Consider the following 22448-nt stretch of genomic DNA (forward strand, 5'->3'; position numbering starts at 1 on the left):
TCTCCTGTATTGGATTGAGGCCTGGCAGTTTATACTTGCGTCCTATCTGGGGTCTCCGGTGAGACAACTTGGTGGATTTGCATTGGATTCATAGATTCTAAGGCTAGAAGGTTCCATTGTGATCATCTTGTCTGACCTCCTGGATAACACAGGCCAGAGACCTGCTCCAAAATAATTCCAAGAGCAGATCTTTTAGAGAAACCTCCAATCTTGATTTAAACATTGCCAGTGATGGAGCATCCCCTGGGTAAATTGTTCCAGTGGTTAATTACTCTCACTGTTAAATTTTTTATTTATTTATTTATTTTATTATGCCTTATTTCCAGTCTGAATTTCTCTCGCTTCAACTTCCAGCCACTGGATCATGTCAGACCTGTCTTTGCTAGATTGAGGAGCCCAATATTAAATGTTTGTTCTGCATGCAGGGACTTGTAGACTGTAATCAAGTCATCCCTTAACTTTTGTGTTAAGTTAAATAGGTTGAGCGCCTTGTGTCTATCACAAGGTGTGTTTTCTGATCCTGTAATCATTCTCGTGACTGTTCTCTGAGCTCTCTCCAATTCATCTACATCCTTCTTGGATTGTGGCCACCAGAACTGGACACAGGATTCCAGCAGTGTCGGTTCCTACTCAAGATTCCCCTATTTATGCATCCAAGGATAGCATTAGCCCTTTTGGCCACAGCACCTCACCGGGAGCTCATGTTCAGCCAGTTATCCACAATGACCCCTAACTCTTTTTCAGTCATTGCTTCCCAGGATAGAGTTCCCCCATTGTGTAACTATGGCCTATATTCTTTGTTCCTAGATGCATACATTTACATTTAGCTGTATTAAAAAGCATATTGTTTGCTTGCACCCAGGTTACCGAGCAATCCAGATCACTTTGTTTCAGTGACCATCCCCACCACCCCGTTTTTTGTCATCTGTAAACTTTCAGTGATCTTATGTTTTCTTCCAGGTCATTAATAAAAATGTTAAATAGCATCAAGCCAAGAACTGATCATTGTGGTAACCCACTAAGACACAGCTGCTAGAAGATTCCTGGTTTACAGTTACATTTTGAGACCCATCTGTTAGCCATCTTTTAATCCACTTAATGTGTGTTGCATTAATTTTATATTGTTGTGGTTATTAATCAAAATGTCATGCAGTTCCAAGTCAAACACCTTACAGAAGTCTCATCAACACTGTCACCTTGATCAACCAAATTTGTAATTTCATCAGAAAGATATCGCATTACATAGGAACTATTTTCCATTAACCCATATTGACTGCATTAATTAATTACCCTCCTTTTATTCTTTGAGTCCTATATGTTACTGACAGCCTAAGATTACCTGGGTCATCCTCTTTACCCTTTTTAAATATTGCCACAACATTAGCTTTCTTCTAGGTTTCTGGAACTTCTCCAGGGTTCCAGTGCTTATTGAAAATCAACTTTAATGGTTTAGCCAGCTCTTTGAAAACTCTTGGATGCAAGTTATCTGGACCTGCTGATATTAGAAATGTCTAACTTTAGTAGCTACTGTATAGTATCCTCCTGAGATACTAATGGAATGGAAAGTTATAATATGACTGCATCTGTTTCCCTCCCCCCCCCATACACAGAACAAGAAAGTTTGTTGAACACCTTTATTGAATGCCTTTTCTGCATTGGGCCGCTGGTCAAAGTACTTTATTTTATTGCATTTATTTTTTAGTGACTTTTGTTTGCTTATTGATACAGCAGTGCCACCTACTGGTGAAGCAGAGTATTTAAAGCAAATGTCTCATTTGAAATCAAGACTGTCTTGTTAGTCTTTAAAAGAATGTTTTTCTTTGTCCTCAGAAACGATCCCAGCCTCTGGAATTCATTGATCCACTAGCCAACAAAAAGCCTAGGATATCTCACTTGGCCCATAGAACTCAGCCCACTTTCAATGGGAAACTGAACTCCTCGAACGGAAAAGATGCACCTGCTACCGCAGTGCAGTCAGCTGTGGCCGATTCTGTCAGCTCTGGCTCTCACTTACCGGTTCTGGAGCTTCCAAGGCCTCATGACCCCCTTTCCGATGTCAGCAGTGACCTAAGTCACAATGGCAGAGACTGTGAGAACCCAGAGGCAACTGACAGATTGACTAATCCTTTGTCAACAGACTGTCCCCAAACAAGCAAACACAACTGTAGCTCACTGTATGTGAAAACAAAGAAAAAATCCAAAAAGCACAAAGAAAAAGAGAGAAAAGAGAAAAGTGAAGAAAAATGCAAAGAGGAGAAGCAGGACTGTGAACTAATCAAGAAAGGTGGCTTAAAAATTAATACCCCCAAGGGTGTCACAGGTATGTAAATTTTGAAACACTTTGCCTGCCTGTATGAACAAATGGCTGCATGGAAAATATTGGTATAGATTGTTTGTTCTAAACCCATCATACCAAAGTGTCCTGCCTATAGATCCAAGGCCAGAGACGCTCTGCTAGCGAAACACTCACTAGCTCTACCTAGATCAACGTATGGTCTTTCTGTGCAGAGTATATCACGTTTTTCTTGTTTAACTTTTTATTTTATACTGTTTTGGAATCTACTTCTGATTGTGTCAAGTTTCTCCTCATTAAATTAAAAGCCTTGTATTAGTACATGGATAGTCATTCTGGTCTGAATACCAGTTTGTCACTGATTACTTATAGCTGCCACTTTGTTTCCCAGCGGATTTGCATTTTCATATTGTTGGTCATTGTGTTGATTTTAACTCCATAATAGAAAACCTAGTCACATCAAAGGCTTTTAATGTTGGATACAACAGAAGCTGTAGATAAACTTAACGTGATACCTGTTGTTCTTTGGACTCAGATAGTATAAGCTTTCAAGCTAACAAGGTTCATTATTGTATTTTGTTTACCTGATCTAATTTTCTCAAGGATCAACAAAGCTACCAACATCTCAAGTGTTAAAAAGGACGAATGGCAAAAACAACCCCAGTACAGTGTTTCAGAGATTACTTACTGCGTAGATTCACAGAAATTACATGGGAAAAGCTCTGTTGGCTAATCTAGTCCATTCACCTGCTAGTGCAGTCATGTTTCCTGTTCGCTACTGCTTGGCAAGTCTAATTTATAATGTCTCAAGCAATATTGCTTCTGCTGCAGCCTTTGGGAATAGCAGTTCAAGGCTCATAGATCTGTCACTAAATTGTACTTTACATCCAGCCTTTTTCCTTAATTTTACCCCATTTACTTCTAACTAATCTCCATTTTTAACCACACTAAATCCGTCTCCACCTTTGATGCATGAGAATGCATATACATTCCTTTCTTTTGAGTAGAGTTTATCTTTTATAGGAGATACATTCTGTTAAAGCCCAAATACAAGTAAAAAATAGAATGAATTGTTTTTGATAAAGGTACACACTTGTTTTAAAGAACGAACGTCCAGGTCAATATAGGGTGAGCTCAATAGAGAAGATATTGACTCTTGTGATTTCCCATACCAGCCAGAGCAGTTCATGTACACAGGATCTGATTGCTGACCAGTGATTTTAACTGCTCTTGTGTAGGCTGTTTTGACCATTATAAATGGGGTAGGTTTTGGTACTTCAGGATGCTTTCCATTAATACATCAAACCTCATTTTACTATTTTGATCTTATTTACTATGTGCCAAATACTCACTTTTCTGTGAATTTCTTCTCTTCCTGTTGCTCTTGTCTGTGTGACTGTCGTCTTGATTTTGGCGTAAGTCATACAGAATATACATGCTATTTTCCTGACACACTTCTTGTTCAGTAGCAAAATATTACAATTCTTTTTCTTTCTTTTCCTTTTTTTAGTGAGCTACTGACACTTTAAAAATCCCAGACTAGAAAGTAAGGTAGAAAAGTGGTAAAACAGCAGTTTTGCAGTTCTGACTTGTTGCTGTATTAATGGGAACTGAGCTTGGGTGTTTCTTCACTTGTCCCACACGTATCACATCTATACATTTATAAAGTAACTTATTTTCCGCAATTCCTAGCAGTGCTCCAAGTGATTGGAGATTAGAAGTAACTATAAACAAAATGCAGCAGGTGATGCTTGGATTCAGCATTGTAACTGGTTGAGTAAATCCAGCTAGGTTCACCTCCACATCTCCCAGGTGCCTCGTGTAGAAGTTGAGTTTGTCCTTGCAGACTATTACTAGTTCTGTTTTAGCTGGAGATGACCACATCGGGGTCTCCTGAATTAGACAGTAGGTGGCACTCAAGGGCAAAATGAACCTTTGTTGATTTATTTTTCTCTCCTCTCGGCTTTCCTTCTTACCCTTGTCCCAAATAGTCCTTCACTTCCCTAACCGTACTCAAGTAGGTAAGTAATTTGGTGGGGAGGACTGTCTCCGCTCACCATCAGAAATCAAGATTGCTGTGCTCATGCTGGTAGTCCTTATGCCCACTTCTTGTTCCTCGTACGCTTTCCTTCTCCTTAGGGAAGTCTTGGTACAACCTCCAATAGGAATGTATGGGGCAGCTCATCCTAGGACGGGATTTATTACTTCAGAAGTAGCTTTGGGGTAACTACTCCAGAGGAATTTTAGGGAGGATGAAAACACCAAAGTAGTTCTAGCTGATGCTATAAATGTGGGGCTTGGGCAATATGCTACCATTCCAATGTAACTCATTTCTGTATTACAAGACCAATATATAGTCAAGATTCTATTTGCTTTGCTGACTCATTTGCTTTGAAGGAAGATTTTGAAGCACATCGTACTTCTCCAAAATAGGATGAGTACACCCTCAGTTCTATGGCTTTGAAGCCACCCCCATTTGCCTCTGCAACTTGCTTCTTCCTCTCAGACTGCAGCTGACTTCCTAGTAGGGCCTATCAGGGCATTGCGCACTACTCACCTTTCAGATTAATTTCCCACTGCTTATGAGGTATCCTCCCCTGAAATGGTCATAAGAACATAGCCATACTGCATGCCAGTGGCTGGCCAGATGCTTCAGAAGGAATGAACAGAAGAGGGCAGTTTTGAGTGACCAGTTACTGATCCATGAGAGGATAACTTATCCTATGACTGCTTGGTTTGCTTAAGAGCCTTTGCTGAGGAACCTTGTCAAAGGCATTCTGAAAGTCCAAGTACATTGTTTCGACTGGATCACCCTTGTCCACATGCTTGTTGACTCCCTCAGAGAATTCTAATAGATTGGTGAGGCCTGATTTCCCTTTACAAAAGCTGTGTTTACTCTTCCACAACAAGTTGTGTTTGTCTATGTGTCTGATCATTCTGTTCTTTACTATAGTTTCATCCAATTTGCCTGGTACTGAAATTAAGCATATTGGCAGCCTCTAATTGCTAGGACCACCTCTGGAGCCTTCTTTACAAATAGGTGTTATATTGGCTACCCTACACTTACCTGATACAGAGACTGATTTAAGTGGTAGGTTACGTACCATAGCTAGTCGTTCTGCAATTTCACTTTTGAGTTCTTTCACAACTCTTGGGTGAATATTATCTGGTCCTGGTGACTTATTACTGTTTAATTTATTAATTTGTTCCAAAACCACCTCTGACACCTCAGTGTCGGACAGTTCCTCAGATTTGTCAGCTAAAAGGAATAGTTAGTTATGTATTCAACTCAGATTGAAGTCAAGTCTACCTTGGACCTATTTATAAAATCTTACGCTTGCCAAGTTCTGATGCCGTCCTCTTCACCTAAACATCCCATAAGTTTTCCTTAGGGTATGTCTACACTGGCACTTGAACGGCACAACTTTTGTCTTTCAGAGGTGTTAACCCCCCCACACCTGAAAGACAGAAGTTTTGCTGTGATAAGTGCCAATGTGAACAGCGCATTGTTGGCAGCAGTGCTCTCCTGCCAACAACGCAAACGCCACTCGCGGGGGGTGGAAGTTTTGTTGGCTGGAAAGCTGACAACCAGCGGCTACACTGCACGACTTTTAGCGACACCACTGTAGTGTCACAGCCATGTTGCTAAAAGCTGTGTAGTGTAGACCTAGCCTGAGTCCTTTGCCAGTTCACTTCCACCTGTCCCCAACTCCCAGTTTTCCTAGCTTTCTGGAGTAGAGAGTGCTTTCTGGTGTGCTCTGTGTGTGGATGGCCTAGTGTGTAGACATGTGTGAATAACAGCAGGAGTTTGCTTTATGAAATCGTAAATCTCTCTAAATGCAGAGTTGAACATCTCTCTTCATCCCATTCTGACATGTAAAACTTCCTCCAGGAATCTATAGTGTGAATAGCAGTAAAGCATGTAGTATAGAATAGAGGGGAAGATAATTTATACTCTGCTCAACTTTCTGATCTGCCCATCTGGATTGCATTAATTTGTTTTGGAGTTCACCAGTGCTGGGATTAGTACGGTATCCCTGCTGAGAGACATGCAGCAATATGTATAAACCAGTTAAATTAAGGGATGTTTTTGCTGCTCAACACATTTGCAAATAGATCAATAGTCGCTAAATCTGGCAGTTCCAGCCATCTCATCATATTGATACTCTGCCTTTGGTCAGTTTAAACTAGAAACACAAATCTTCTTGTATCAAGGAAAATGCATTTTATAAATGGGGTATGAAGTTGGACTTTAACTTAACATACCTTTGTAAGATGTAGGGTTGATGGAAATGTGGGTTTTTATTTTTTGCAGGTTTAAATGGAACATGCAATAATTCTAGTGTACCAACATCAACTTCGGAAATGCCAGATTATTTATTGTAAGTATCTTCATTGTATCGTTACCTTGGTCCAATTCCAAAGTATCCATCAAAACCAGCTAGTGACTAAGACATAACTAACCATCACTCAGTTATTTTCTCATTTCTATGTTAGAACTCTGATTTCTGTTAGAACTCTGTAAAAATTATTTTAAAAAACCCAGAAACCCAGGTATTGAATCCAAATTCACAAATGTATGGCCTTAAACTCCAACTAGATTTTACAGCAGGTTCTCTTTCCCCCCTCACCCTAGAGCTCAAGGCTGTTTTCACTGCAGTGGTTGACTACACCTACCCCATAAATAACAATGTCTAATTGTCAAAGCCCTTGAAACACATTAATCCGCACAACCCGTTTGGAGGTTGGTAAACAATATCCTATTTTATAGATGGAGACATTGAGAGGAAATAACTTGCTCAGTATTAGACAGAAGTCCATCACTTTCCAATAGTACTCTGGATTCTTAGGGTGTATCTGAAAGATCATCTTGTTGCAAGGGGAAACCCTGTACTCTGGGTTTGATGGGGAAGTGAGAAACTGCTTTTTAAAATGTTTTCTGTTAAGTGTATTTATCTGTAATGTTTTAGTCTTCACAAAATTTTGCTAATGATTGTAGTATCAGTCAGTTCACTTTTAAGCCAGGAACCTGTTTGTTCAATCAGTGTTAAATACGGCTCTCTAGATCCTTTGTCCAGTCATTGACTGAATATATGAGATTTTATTTTTGCTGGTATCCTTGCTGGGGGGGTGGGGGCGGTGAGGATAATAAGTTTCTATCTCTCTTTGTTTTAGTGACATCTGACTGTTGTGTGATGGCTCCAGATGGGAAGTTAATGGATTTTTGAATTAGGTGGGGAAAAGCAGCACACTAGCAGGCTCAAAATACCAGAGTTATTCCTCATAGGAAGGGTAATCCTTGGCTTATGGTGCCAGGTTTTTCACCTTAGACTTTTTTTTTTTAATCAAATCCCCCTGACTCCCATTAAGCAGTACTTGTTGCTATGGGTAACTCACATCCTTTCTACTTGAGGTTTTTGGCAGCTTAAAGCCAGATCTGTTTGTAAATAAAACTCCACACTTTCCGCTGTTGTGAAATGTCACTCAGATCTGGTAGATACCCCTGAATCGGACTAGGTAATGCTGCCAGCCCTCTTCTAGCCCCATTGGATCCATTTTGGGATACCCAGGGATCATGCAGCCTTGTGCTTCATGAAGAGGTGGAGAGGGCATCCTTTTATTCTGCTTGCAATGCAATGGCAGGTATGACTGTTTCCCATGCTCTAATCAAAATGGTGGTTTTACTGGTATATAGACCACTGGACTGTATAGGGCAGTTCACAGCTGAGTTCTCTGAGCTGCTGTTGGCTCTGCTGTTGCAGGAATTGGGGACTCTTTGAGTGCAGCAGACAAAAGTGCTAGTGAGGAGACAGCCTGTGTCCAGCAAAGTTATGAAGTTAAGCTCCCAGGCTCAGGGTTTGAAAATCTTTGAGGATGAGGATTGATAGCTCAGGCATGGAGTGATCGCTTTGTGTCATCTCTCCTGTGCAGTCTGGTGGTCAGTAGCCCAGTAAAACCACAACTTTGCAGCACAGGGAACAGTCATATCCTCTAATAAGCTAATACGTAGCTGTGACACTCGGAGTACCTTTCCCAGACCCGAGGAGGAGCTCTGTGTAGCTTGAAATCTTGTCTCACTGACAGAAGTTGATTCATAAACAATATTGCCTCACTCACCTTGTGTGTCTCTCATTCTGGGACCGACGTGGCGACCACAACACTCCATACAATATACGTGTCAATTCAGTCACTTTAGTGGTGCATTTTAATAAATTAGGCTCCCTTTAGTACAGAGGGTTAGTTCAGAGTCCTTCACTCTGTTCTCCTTCAGTCACTTAAGACCTGCGTTAGCCTGGCAGCACTCCAGCCCCCACTGTCGCTGCTGCAAAGAGTAAAGAGTGATACTGGTGGTGTCACCTATGGTAAACCAGATGTGAGAGAGAGTGGTCCCTTATATCGGACTAGTTAGGAGGTGCCCTGCTGCAAGTCAGGCTAATTGCATTTGATTAAACTGAGTGGCTTTTAAATGACCTACTAGATGTGCCTTTGGATATACATGGGTACTCTCAGTATGTTCAGTTCATGCAAGGTATTTTCAGAAGGTGAAGAGGGGATAGGTCCCCTTTTTTAATATGGGAAGTGCTGTGTCTTCTGTGTTCGTGCAGTCCCCGCACCAATGGGGGCCCAATGCTGACTGAGGGCTCCAGGTGCTGTTGCAGTGCAAATAACACTGTTTGTCCTGGAAGGCAGGCACCTGCCAGACCTGCTTCTGTGAACTGCAGTAACCTTGCTGCTTGGAAAGAGACATTTGTTCTAAACTACCATTTAAACTCTGTTCCCTTCAGAAAATATGCATCCATTTCCTCTTTGGAGCAGCGTCAGAGTTATAAGAATGACTTCAATGCGGAGTACAATGAGTACAGAGACTTGCATGCCCGGATAGAGAGAATAACTCGACGGTTCACCCAGTTAGATTCCCAGCTGAAGCAGCTTTCGCAGGGCTCTGAAGAATATAAGGTATAAGCAGGAATATCTGTTTGAAAACCTAACCCTGCCGCTCGTAGAGCTGTGTTTTGTTTGTAGTTCACATTGCCTTTTTGTTGGGGTGTCTTGGGAGGATTACATCAGGCACTGTTACACTGTATTAAATGTACTGTACACAGCCCAGAACTGATAGATGCAGAGCGTACGTACAGCTGACAGCTTTTCAGGCTGTTTGGACAACGCTGTGTTCTTTCAGTTGAAACACATATTGTGGTACTTGTTGACAATGAGCAGCCTCACTGAGACAATTGGTGTCCCCAGCCAAATCCTGCTGGCAGCGATTAGTGTATCATCCTAGCCAGAAACATGATATTTCACCAGTATGGGAGCTTATTAAAGATGGAAAGCGAGCTAATGTGGGGTTGTCTGTTTCTCTTGATGCTTTGATCTTCAACCTGTCAGACTGACTTTAGGAGCTTTAACTATTCATTAGCTTGAGAAAATAAGTTTCACTGAGGATAATAAACTGTTCTTTACAGAGCACTGACTGTCCTGCTCGAATGTCCTTCCCTTCCTTTGAAATACCCTTTGTTTTGCTGTTGCCTTTCTGGGGACAGCAGAATAATTCAACACTTGTCAGTGGAGAAAAGTTAAGCTACTTGCAGAGTAGCCTCGGTAGCTCCCCTCCTCCCCTGATCCCTCCAGCACTCTCTATCAGCATAACCATTGCCATGGCGAGTCATTGAAGCCAATGAAACCACTCTCAGTAAACCATACAGTAAGTGTTGAAGGGGTCAGGCCCTTGTTTTGGATCAACAAATTGTTGGACGGCTCTACATATTTCAGGCTCTGTAGCTGCCACATCTCCACTAAACTGTGGCTGCTTTTTCCCTCTTGGTATTGAACATCCAACTCTTTTATGTGAACACAAATATACATTTTTGAAAAAAAAAATTTGCCATTAAGTTAGCATGTCTCCTGTACGCTGTTTTGGAAATTCTGAACTGGCCACTTTTCAATTTGGAAAGGGCCAACATGACCTAAAACACATCAAAATAATTCCAGGTGCAAGAAAATGGGGGAGGAAGAGCGGAATATACAGTAATTCTTTCCATGTGATTGTTTGATAAACAGTGCCCTCTGGGAAAGAGGTCAGCGTCTCACTTGACTCAACTTTGAATAATCAAAGTGTGCTACTCGCTAAAGTAGGTTCCAGTTGTATTGTTTTTATGGAAACAAAGAACTTGATTTCCTTTCTTTTTCAGACTATCCACGATCAAATTTTACAGGAATATCGTAAAATTAAAAAGGTGAGTGAAAACTCTCAGCTCCAAACTAAAATAATCCCTTTCTCCACTTACCAGGGACAGGGTTTAGTTTGTGTGATGACTGGCTGCAATTTGTCAGGAAGGAAAGGGCTCCCTCTGCTGATTAGATCGGGCTCAGTGGCTGAGGCAGGGCCCTTCAGGGAGACATGTTAGTCAACGCTTCGTCTGTGTTGAATGAAATGCTGGCAAAAGAATGAATGAGTTACATTGCTGCATTAGTGCCTCAGATCGTGAAAGGGTACCTCGGAGGCTTTGAGGTGCGCCGCCTGAGTGACAATTATTGGGGTCCCCCTGGTTTTGTGGTGTCACTGGCATTTCTCAATGCATGAGGATAGAACTACGTTTAAAGTGGCTACTAACACAGATGGACTGGCTATTAAGATCATCCACTGAGGATACTGGCCTGTTTTGTTCTTTGTGTAGCACCTGCAGTATGTTACGTGCCTCAGACATGTTTAAAGACATGGTCCCAGCCCCGAGGTGCTGTAGTCTGGATACGTGAGGTAGAAATGCAGGAAGGCAGCGAGCCTGGCAGTGAGCAGCGACATGGGGCGCACCTTGAAGCACTGTGGTTTTTTTTTTATCAGATTGTCAGTTTGTGAAAGCCCTCCCTTTGCTGAGGAGTTTGTAGGCTTTGTGAAGTGAGTTTCTGGGGCACTTTTCCCTGTGCTCCACTTCCCTTTTTAGAAGGATCCCGTGGCTCAGCTCCGAGGCAGGGAGGAAGGGCAGGGCTGAGCGTGCTGCAGATAAAGCTCTTGTGCCTTTGCTTGATAGCCTGTCTACACGTCCCCTCGCATCCCCCTTTGTTAGCTGCTGCATAGGTGTGGGGCCCTGCACACCACATTGTACCCAGCATGGAGACAGGTATGGTAACTGAATGCGGTGCGCTCGTCCACAGTGCAGTTCACTTCTGCTCACTCATGTCGAGGTGTATTCAACACGCTGCACAGCACAACTCAGCACTTGGCATAGGCGGATCTGGAACATGTCAGACACCAGACATGTGAATGTCCTGCCCTCGGCGTGGGAGGTGTCTTCCCAGCCCCTAGCACTTGGACTGTGGTGTCCAGTGAAGGAGATAAGGGAAGGTGCAGAACAAGTTAATGAACGGATGGGTTGGATCTTAGTGACACACACAGTGCTTTTAACTTGTACACAGCCCTACTAAAAATGTGATGAATATGAATGCATACGTCTGTCGACACCTTCTGTGCAAGGTGAACTGCAGACTGCAAAACACAGGTTTCTGGAGGCTCTTTGTTTTGTGCTGCTTTGCCTTAGACAATAAGTTGGCAGAGCTTGGTTATTTGGTCTCTTGCAGTTTCATATTAGAACTTTTCAAGTGTAGTCAAAATCTGGCTATCCTTCTAGCAATACCCTGCTTAGCAGCCCTGATTCAGGGGCTGGGGTCCCCAGTTACAGAACAGACGCTGTGGCCTATGTTCTTACACTGTTGGGAGGGACATCATCTTAATCTAAACAAAGTCTGGTTGCATTTATAAGGTTCTGTTGATAGTTTTATAAGGGCTTAATGTTGTTATAAGCACGTATCATTTATGACGTGTGTTGTAGATGGTAATATAACAACCTATTATAATCTGTAACAATTAACCGTTTCTTGCAATGTCTCCTAATCAAACTTTTTATAAATAGAGCCTTAATAATCAAGTGACTCAAAAGTAATGGGCACCTCTTTCCCTTTCCATCCCGCAGTGGTGGGGAAGTTTACTCCAGAGCATCTCATATGAGAAATGTAGAAGTTGCTGGCCTGTACCCTCCCAGATCTACAACACACAACCTGCTAGGATACACGTTGCAGTACCTGCTCTTGCCTAACCCTAGCCTCATGAAGGAAGGGGGACTTATAGCTGTCTCCCACTTAAAGGGGATGTTTTGGTTTTTTTACTGGAGTTACCCTGCTCAGAACAGCTTTCCAATTTTAGGTTGAGGGTGGGCTGAGGAATAGAACTGGTCCACACCATCCAGGACCAGCACGCTTTGCTGTAACCTGGCAACAACAAATCCAAGTGCCTTTTTAAGGGAGGAGGAAAGATCTTCCTGATGAAGAAACTTAATTGGATGGTAAAAGTATTAGGCTCTTCAGTGACTCAGGGATAGTGACTGTCCATCTAGCAAAGGAACCAAACTTCAGTGCCTACTGTTAACTAGCATCAATGTGGTTTGCATTTTGGGGCTGTCTGACCCACTCTATATCTGTAGTCTGTGTTACGATAGAACTGGAGAACTATTAACTTTGGTAATTGTATCTTCCTTTTCCTTGCAGACAAACCCTAATTACAGCCAAGAAAAGAATCGCTGCGAATACCTCCACAACAAACTGGCTCATATAAAAAAACTGATAGCAGAGTATGACCAACAGCAGTTTTAGTCTTGGCACTAATATCTGGACTGGGCAGTGCAAAAAAAATTCACTTGGGTGTTACCATTTCCTTTATACAACTGAAAAATAAATTCCTTTCCGAGCCAAGCACGACGTCCTCGTGGTTGGAAGAACGTGGGGATGATTATGATGCAGCGTCTGTCACGCCAGCATCTAAGCCAAGTAGCAAAACCAGCGCCTGGCGTAGTCCTCTCAAGTTTTACCCTCTCTGAATGTTGGAAGGTAAAAAAAGGAAAATCTGCTTTATTTGAAGCCAGCTTTTGACATGTAAGGGAAAACTTGCCTAAAGTGAATAAAACTCCCAAAGGTTTTCATGGATGAACGTTTGGAATGAAGTTTAGTTATCGCTGGCCCAGTTCTTGCTGTGCTGCATATTCTGCTCTGCAGATGGCGAGGAACTGGAATGCTGCTAAGTTACCTCCTTCTCTGGCACCTGCAATGTTCATATGCAAGCTGTCTGCGCTACATGGCATCGTGTGAAATACTCAACTTCCCAGTGCTCTCGTCCTTTGTTCCTGTTGGTCGTCCTCTCCTGTTTGTGCTCTCCTTGAGGTGGCTGTGTCAGCAGGAGGGAACTGCCCAGGAATCTGCACCGAATGCTTTGTCCGATGCAGACTTTTGGATTGTTCATATATGAAATCTCGTATCCAGCGTGTGCATTTGGAAACAATCGGCGTAAACTTTGCCATGGCTTCTCCAGTATGCACAACTCCGTCAGCCTGCTTTATACTTCACATACCAAGGGCAGGAAGGCCGAGACCTGTCTGTCGGTCTCTGACTTTTATAGTTTTATACCAAGACAGCCGGTTTTATTAATTGCTAATGAGACTCTGGTATATTTTTCTATATATATAAAAAGAAGCAACTTTTCTAAAACTGTGCCTCCCTTTCCCTTTTAGGCCACGTGTTTCAGAACCTTCCCTGCCTTATAACTGCAGTATTACTAATGCTCCTTGGACAATTACCCAGAGGAGTCATTTTGCTGTTTGTAATGACCCTTAGAATGGGATAAATGGGTGGAGCGGGAGAGGGGGATGCGTTCTTGTTCTGTGTTCTGCACATTTCCAAAGAAGCAGCAGCAGAGAATCAGACACTCGGAACAGGAACCGGAACTTGCTGGAGAGAAGCAAGGTAGCATGTCCAGGGCGGGTCACTTACACTGTTGTGCTTTGTCCAGCCCTTTCCTCTGGATGTTTGGACTTGAAGGGAACACTTTAGAACATGGCCAAGGCATGAAGAACTCTGCAAAAAGCACAAAGGTGCCCTTTAGCTCTGTGGCTTTTACCTTTAATCCTGCCAGCCGGTGTGATTTGACTCGCTTCCACTTTATCTTCCAAACAGCAGAGGTTTTCTTTCGTCCCCAGTAGTGCCTCCTTGCATCAGAAGAATGTGATCCTCTTTGAGAGCATGAGAGGGCCGAGTCAGGTCATCAGGAATAAGGAGGGGGACTAGGTCTTCTCTGACTAGCGTCGGGTTTGGGTTTTCCTGCCCAAGGAAATGTGGGTCCATCTGAAGTAATTCCATTCTAGCTGGACTCTGCTGCTGCTAGGCTTGTACTCCAAACCCTCCCACCATTTGTCGTCTTAAAAGGCTCTTGCTCAAGGTGTAGATAGTTTGAGTGTCATAGTTTCTCTTTCCTGCCTTGTCCTCCAACCCCAGTGCCATCGCTGATGCTGCCATAGAGAGCGCCCGTGGGGATCTGACTTAGTGCTAATGGGAGCCGTTTGCATACACTGCTATGCTGGTTCTGGTAAGGTGGTTCTGAAGCTGTGATCCATGACTAGCCAGTGGCCAATTACGTTCTGCAGATCAGCAGGAGGGCCTCATGTGGTTTCAAAACCAGTCAGTAAAGGGTTAGTAAGGAGTTGGGAGGGCAAGGGGGGCATCGACCAAGGACTCGGGCTCACAGAGGTCTGCAGAATGACTTGGCGGAAGAACCCAGTGTTTGTGGGAGTGAAGTCCAGAAACAGCTGAAGTTTTAAGGAAAATGTTGGTGTCTTCGCTTCCCCTACCCACAAAGCAGACTCAAGTTCCAAGGGGTAGGAGTGCAGGGGAAGGTTATTCTTGTTTCATGGACATAAGTAGCTGTCTTCAGAACATCTCATGCCCCATTGGGGCTCCCAGTGGATAGGGAAAGCTGAAAAATATGGATGATTTAAAGTGAAAAGCTTTTGTCAAATGAGGTCTCTTGAGGTTACACACATGAGTTCCCTCCCTTCCCCAACAGCAAGTGGTGGTTTCATGGGAATATCAGAAACAAAGGGTGTCCATTTTCCCTTGTATTAGCTTAAATCCTGCTAAAAACATAGGAGATCTGAAACAGCTTTGATCTGACAGACTTTCTGTAGTTGTGAGTTGCATCAAGATCTATTTTATTAGAGCATCAGCGATCTGATTTGTTCCAGCTGTGGTTAATGTGAGGGGTTAAGTTGCCCTGCTACTGGGCTCCCTTTTCACTTTGTTTGTGTACTACTTACTGTTATCAGCAGAGGTCTCTGGGCATGTTGTGAGGATTCAGAATGCACAGCCGAAAAGCAGCGGAGTATTGCTGAAGGCAGCTTTGCTAGCCAGCAGTTGTGGGAATCCGGCACTAAATCTGTGTCAAGCTTCTGCCAGAAGGCAGCGTCTCCCCAGTGCATCGTGGCTTCAGGATGCAAACAGCAACATTCTACCAGACGATACAAGTGGTTGGGCTTGAAAGAGTTTTTTTTCGTCCGTGGCTTTCAGATTGCTGGTCTAATCTGTAGCCCAAACTACATTTATCAGCCAACATGTTTTTAAGCAACAGAAACACGAAGTATGCTTCCTCTTGAAAACGCAAGGAACCGTGAAACTCCAAACGGGCAGTAAAGGGCATCAGTTACGACTCAAGATAGATAAATTCTTCCATGGAAACACTTCTCATTCTCATCCTTAATATTTTGAAAGGGTTTTTGGATTTTTTCTGAGGGAAGTAGAGATGGCTCAGTCTTTATACATCTGCTATAAAATATTTTTGCAAACAGAGTTGTATACAAAGATGTATTATGTACATTTACGTGTATATTCTGGAACTTCTAGAATCGGAATATAAAGCTGAAAAAATATTTAATGACTATCCAAACTGTGAGACCCAATTAGCTTAATGACTTTCTGCTTTACTTTTCTTTTGGTCTGTGTTACGTAGTCAACTCTGCCTTTTTTTCTTTTTTTTTTTTTTTTTTGCCTTTTTTTTTTTGCCTTTTTAGAGAGTATGAAGCTAGGCAAATCTTGTGCTTTTTGGGTTAATAGAAACCAGTTCTAGATGATTAAGTATGATCTAACTTATTGATACTGTGTTTTACTTTGTAATATTGTACTGTGGATAAAACTATATTGAGCCATGGAGTTGGAGTTTACAAAGAGCTTTTCACTTTGCCAAAACGTTACAATTTAAAGGCAGCATACTCTTCAGCTTTCCTAATCTTTTCTTAAAGAGCTAGTGTCTTTTTGTACACTAAAAAGCTGAATGCTGATTTTGCAACATATAATAAATTCACTGTATTGGAAAACAAGCACAACAAGGTTGTATATTTATTTCTTTTCAGAGTTTATTTCTGCGGGTAAATGGCTGGCATGGGGTTTAACCCCCCCAAAAAAGAATGAACTAGAATGTTTGAAATATTGTGCTACAATTCTGTATTACAAAACATAAGGCATTATCACTGCAGTAGGAAAGAGAAACAGTGGCACAGGGTCTGGTCTGACACTTACCAGGATGCGAGAGAGGGACATCCCAGGGCTAGCGTTCAGCCTGTCACCCTCAAAGGACTCGGTAACTTTCACCCAGGAAGCTTCATTGCAGATGCAGAACAATGTAGCTCTCAGTTTTCCTTTCTCTGTTCCTGAGTGATGGAGGCTCAGGATGCTGGGATAACTCCCTCAAGATTTCAGTGGCTCAGCTGAGATTTGAATTCAGGATCAACTGCTTTGTTTTCTTGGAGCTTTAGGATCTGTTTGCTCTAACTGGCTCTGATTTATCCCCTTTCTCTCCTGTGGTGGTTCTTAATCCAAAGCCCTGTCTATCTGCAGTGTTGAGGTACTTACCTGTGCTCCATTGCCAGAGTGATGGCTCTCAACCATCTTCTGGGAAAAGTGTGGGCAAGGTGCTCTCTGAAGTGGGCTAATCCTAATCTCAGTGTTCTTGCTGGGGGATTAATAGTTATTTTTGTTAGCCCTGCCCTACTTGCCTGCATCTGTTCAGGGGATGGAAGGGCAGCGAAAATAGAGACCTGTGACCCTGTGGAAAATTTCACAAACTGCTGACTTCCACTGCAAGAGGGACCAGGATGTCCCTGTTCCAGTGCAGCTCATGCAGCTGCTTCACAGGCAGGAATTAATATGCATTCTGCTTGGCTGATCGCAGTGTGTACAGCCCATTTGGATCCAAATTGCCTTAATGAGGCGTATGACAATGTTCAGCCACCATGGGGCAGTGCAGGGGTTCTCAAACTTTTGTACTGGTGACCCCTTTCACACAGCAAGCCTCTGAGTGCAACCCCCACCCTTATAAATTAAAAACACTTTTTAATATAGTTAACACCATTATAAATGCTGGAGGTGAAGCAGGGTTTGGGATGGACGCTGACAGCTCATGACCCCCCCAGATAATAACCTTGCGATCCCCTGAGGGTCATGACCCCCAGTTTGAGAACCACTAAGGCAGTGGGACTGTGCTCTCCGTGGCCTCTGTATGGCCTGGCTTGCTTAGTTTAGGGCACATTCTTGTCAGGTCTAAACTTTATTTTGTGTTTAATTTCCCACTGATTCAGGGAAAATCCTCTTTGGCAGCAGCAACCCCAAGCACCTTCCTGTCCTCAAGCCCAGTGGTGTGTGGAGACTGGACTGGGGAGACGCTGTGGAGCGTAGAGGATCAGGGAGTCCTCTAGTGGCTGCAGCCCTTGAGGGGAAGGTGGAAGGGGATACCTTGGTCCATGGCCGATTCCCTGGGTTTGAGGCTGGCTTGTGTGGAAGAATAGCAGAATTCTAACTGAAAACACACCAGGTCCTGGCACCAATAGGCATCCCCTCCCAGGTGTAATTAGGAACAGCCTGTACCCCACACAGTGCTGGGGGAGGGAGACTCTGCCGGTACCTCAGCTGTCACATGGGAATCCATTGTGTTCCACGAACCAGTGAGCAGAGCACCTGATCCAGGCTGCCTTTGCGGCCCTTGTGAAAGCACCGGCAACCCAGGACCGTTTGCTCAGCTGGTGGGTGGGAGCCGGTGTTGGTGCACCCTCAGCCAGTTCTGATTCACGGCATGGGGTGGAGCATGCTGTGCAGCTGGAGACCCCTCTCCACACAGTGCTTGGTGCCCCTGCTTGCTTTGGGGCACTTTCAGGAGACTGGGTTGTGGGTTAGCTCTGTCTAAATTCCCTCCTGCGCTCTCCCCGGGTGCTGCTCATTCCCCTGCCGTGGGCGTGTGCTGCAGTCAGGGACATGATCCCTGGAGATAGGGTAGCAGAGCCCTCAGATGGAGGTGGGAGATGACAGCTGAGAAAGGTAAGAATTTAAAACTTGGCTGGTGGAAATTTTCAGCAGGCTCCCTAGTGCCCTGTCCAGGCTGCTGAAGCTGAAATCCTCATTTGCATCTTATTGTCTAGAAACCTGACTCTGGCAGGCTGAAAGTTTAATGTGCAAAAGAGACCTGTACTCTGCATATTTAAACATGGCAAATGCCTTAAAGGGGCTGTTACAAAGCTCTCGTGGGAAACTCTAGTTGGTGGCATTACTTCAAAAGGTGGATTTTTTGTCCCCTTAAGACTTCTGCTCTTTGCTTCAGTATCTGACTTCTTGCTTGGTATGGCATTGTTCATGCCTGAACCTCACAGGGCCACCAGTTCAGCATGATTTGCAATACCTGCTGGGGAGAGCAGGGATGCTCAGGACGAAATGCGTTGGCGGATGTGAAGGGACTCAGGACTCGGATGTTGCCCAGCTGCAGGGGCACAGGGGTGGAAGAACGGACCCAACAAAGCAATCCAGCTCGTGGAGTCCTAGTTTCTAACTTAAGACACCAAAAGTGCCTGTCCGTTTATTTCAGATACTTTAAAAGAGAGAGTAAATGAGGGATACTAGGAATCCTCCAGTGCTGAGCGTGCAGGCTGGGTGAGGAAATCCTGTCTAACACAAGAATGAATTGAGAACAATTAGTGACTGGTCAGTATCCAAACACATTCCTAAAACAGCCTCTGTTCTTCCCTTAATAACTGCTGTCTGTTCTGTGACCACCACCTTTATTGGAGGGGGAGAGGAACACAAGCTCTTGATCTCATGTGGCAGGGAGTTCCATAGTTTAATTACATGTTCTGTTCAAAATATTTTCATTTTTTAATTTTTCAGTCTCATGGAATTTCCCTTCATCTTTTTATCAGAGCAGGAGTGCCAGATCTCCCTTCTCTATTCCATTCCTTATTTTGTAAAAAGAAAAGGAGGACTTGTGGCACCTTAGCCTAACCAATTTATTTGAGCATGAGCTTTCGTGAGCTACAGCTCACTTCATCGGATGCATACTGTGGAAACTGCAGAAGACATTATATGCACAGAGACCATGAAATAATACCTCCTCCCACCCCACTCTCCTGCTGGTAATAGCTTATCTAAAGTGATCATCAAGTTGGGCCATTTCCAGCACAAATCCAGGTTTTCTCACCCTCCGCGCCCCCCCCCCCCCACCAACTCACTCTCCTGCTGGTAATAGCCCATCCATCATACACATTGTGAAGAGAGTGGTCACTTTGGATGGGCTATTACCAGCAGGAGAGTAAGTTTGTGGGGGGGGGGGCGGAGGGTGAGAAAACCTGGATTTGTGCTGGAAATGGCCCAACTTGATGATCACTTTAGATAAGCTATTACCAGCAGGAGAGTGGGGTGGGAGGAGGTATTGTTTCATGGTGTCTGTGTATATAACGTCTTCTGCAGTTTCCACAGTATGCATCCGATGAAGTGAGCTGTAGCTCACGAAAGCTCATGCTCAAATAAATTGGTTAGTCTCTAAGGTGCCACAAGTACTCCTTTTCTTTTTGCGAATACAGACTAACACGCCTGCTACTCTGAAACCTGTCCTTATTTTGTGTATCTTTACCATGTTCTCTTCACTGTCTGCGTCCTGTTTTCCAAACTCCCAACACATGGAAGTCTCACGAAGCCACTGTGTGGACCAGCTGATCCAAAAGTCCTGTTTTATCTCCTCCCCTTGTTCCCAGAACCTGGGCAGGGGGCAGCCTGAGGCTCTAACAAGCACTGAACTCCGGGAAGAAAACAGAGCTTGCACTTTGGACAGAGGCTACTTCTCGACTGCCAAAATGGAATGTGTGTGTAAATAGCACTAAATTGCTTCTTTCCTGTCACTTCCAGGCAATTCCCAGTCCATAAACTGCTGTCAGATTGTGTTCCAGGCAGGATCAAGAAGTGAACCAATTAGCAGCATGCTTGGAGCGTTAGCAGGGCTTCACGAGAGAAACCTGCAAGTGGAAATTTACTGGCCGCTTCCTCTTTGCCACGCCCAGCATTGCCACAGAAGCTTCCGTCTTATCTGAACCTAATTGTCTGGAAACTTGACTCTCCTGTCCATTAGCTGAAAGTTTAATGTGTGATCGCTAATCAGCTCTCAGCCTGCGTGATCCCCAAACCCAGCTCGCTGTTGGGGTGCCCAGAAGCCAGGGCTGGGCTAACAGGTGCCAGTTTGACATGCTGAGCAATGTGCCCTGGGGAGCTTCTTCTGTGAGGTTAGGCAGCGTGTTCTGGTGCAGGATTCACTTCTGGCCAACTTCTCCCAGGGATTCTGGGCTGTACAGTAAAGCTGGTCCCTCGGGGTAAGCGTGGGTCAGCTTACGGTACACCAAGCACAAGCTCCTGCTTCCCTTGCTCTGAAGTGAGTGTGATATTGCCAGCTAGGAGGCAAACAGTGACAAGGTTCAGCTGCGGGATTTAACAAAGGTGGTTCCCCCCGGGGTAGCCTTAAAGTGGAAGAATTCAAAACTTACCCTCGCAAAAGCCCGAGGCAGGAGCTGACTGGTGGCCAGGGATCTGGAAGTTCGACTGTCTACCTACCCTGGTCCCCAGAGGTCCTGGCAGCAGCCTCCTGCCCTGTAGCATTTGTATGATGCAAAGGAGTCGCGCATAAGACGGATGCTGCTCTGTCCTACCTCCCCTGGGGGTGGGAGGATAAACATGGTAAAGGGAGAGGTGCACAGGCAGGGCGCAGGAGTCTTCCCTAAGGCTTCAGACCACAGCTGGCTCCACCTGCCAAATTCTACCCATTAGTGAATGCACAGGGGTGGTTTGGGGGATGCCTTTCTCAGGGCTTTTCTAGCTGCATGGTCAGGTGACCAGAAAAGCTTCCAGCCTGGAGTACTCACTCAGGACTAAAATCACTTTGATTGTGGAATAGCATATACAATGGGAGCTAGTTCAGAGTAGTTTATTCCCCTATCTCTTCTAGTCCATTTCCCTGGCCAGACCTGCTTTCCAGCCACGCAGGCTCCCCCTCCCCTCCCTTCCCCGAGTGGCAAGGGCTCTTAAGGCAAGATAACAGTAGGACTTTCCCAGATCCATTTTAATAAAGACGCCAAGGATGCTCGTGAGCCTGGTCTCTGGATTTTCCTGGGCGTTCTCCCTTCTGCCCGCTGCAGGCTGTGGTTCTGGACTCTGCATTACCCTGAGCCGTGGGTCAGGGGCCTGCTGCTAAGGGGCGCAGTAGTATCAGACCTTGTGTGCAGCCAGGCAGGGTGTGAATCTACAGGGCCCTGTTGTGACACGCACGAACGTCCCAGAATGGCCAACCCTAAGCAACACCCAGCTGCTCCTTGTGTCTGTTCACTTAAAAATGCTTCTGGCCTCCCTGGGTTCTGCCCTCGGGTGCCTCCCTTCACATCGGTTGCATCCGATGAAGTGAGCTGTAGCTCACGAAAGCTCATGCTCAAATAAATTGGTTAGTCTCTAAGGTGCCACAAGTCCTCCTTTTCTTTTTGTGAATACAGACTAACACGGCTGTTACTCTGAATCCCCTCACATGGTGCAGGGCACTTGTCTCCGTAAGTGGCTTCTGTCCATGTGCCAAGATGACTCCAAGGGTCCCCATCGCCGCCTGGCTCTGCCTGGGTTACAGCCTGTGAACCACCCGGATGTTTACAGGGCTGCGGCAGGGCTGGGGGTTAGGCCCTGGAGCCCCGTTAATGGGGCCAGGCACCTTTGCTCCTGCTAGGCCACTGCTGCCTCCCTCGGCTCACGGAGCAGGAACAGCCTGGGGCCGAGCGATCAGGGCTCCTTGCAGAAGCCTGGGGCAGCTTTCACTTTTCACGGGGGCGCTTTTCATAGTGGTTTCTAAGAGCTGCTGTTGTCGAGGTCAGGTCGGTCTCCATGGACACCAGCCGGGGGTGACACTTTGCCAGAAGACAGCGGGCGCTGGTGGTCAGCAGAGAGCTGGGGATGTGGGCGATGCTGCTGGCCTCGCCGTGATGCTGGAAAAGCAGAAGCCAGG

General features: G+C 44.7%; 1 protein-coding gene across 1 annotated transcript in view; it reads left to right on the top strand.

Annotated features, from left to right (window-relative positions):
* Window positions 1-16485, top strand: part of ELL (elongation factor for RNA polymerase II) — an 85882-nt gene extending 69397 nt beyond the window's left edge. Inside the window, exons 8-12 of the mRNA XM_037885537.2 lie at window positions 1831-2320; window positions 6609-6675; window positions 9079-9250; window positions 10483-10527; window positions 12830-16485. Coding sequence (XP_037741465.1) covers window positions 1831-2320; window positions 6609-6675; window positions 9079-9250; window positions 10483-10527; window positions 12830-12934 — 879 coding nt within the window. The 3' untranslated portion in view covers window positions 12935-16485. The remainder of the gene's footprint in view (window positions 1-1830; window positions 2321-6608; window positions 6676-9078; window positions 9251-10482; window positions 10528-12829) is intronic.
* The last annotated feature ends 5963 nt before the right edge of the window (window positions 16486-22448 follow it).

Source organism: Chelonia mydas, chromosome 25 (assembly GCF_015237465.2).
Source record: "Chelonia mydas isolate rCheMyd1 chromosome 25, rCheMyd1.pri.v2, whole genome shotgun sequence".
NCBI classification, from domain to species: Eukaryota; Metazoa; Chordata; order Testudines; family Cheloniidae; genus Chelonia; species Chelonia mydas.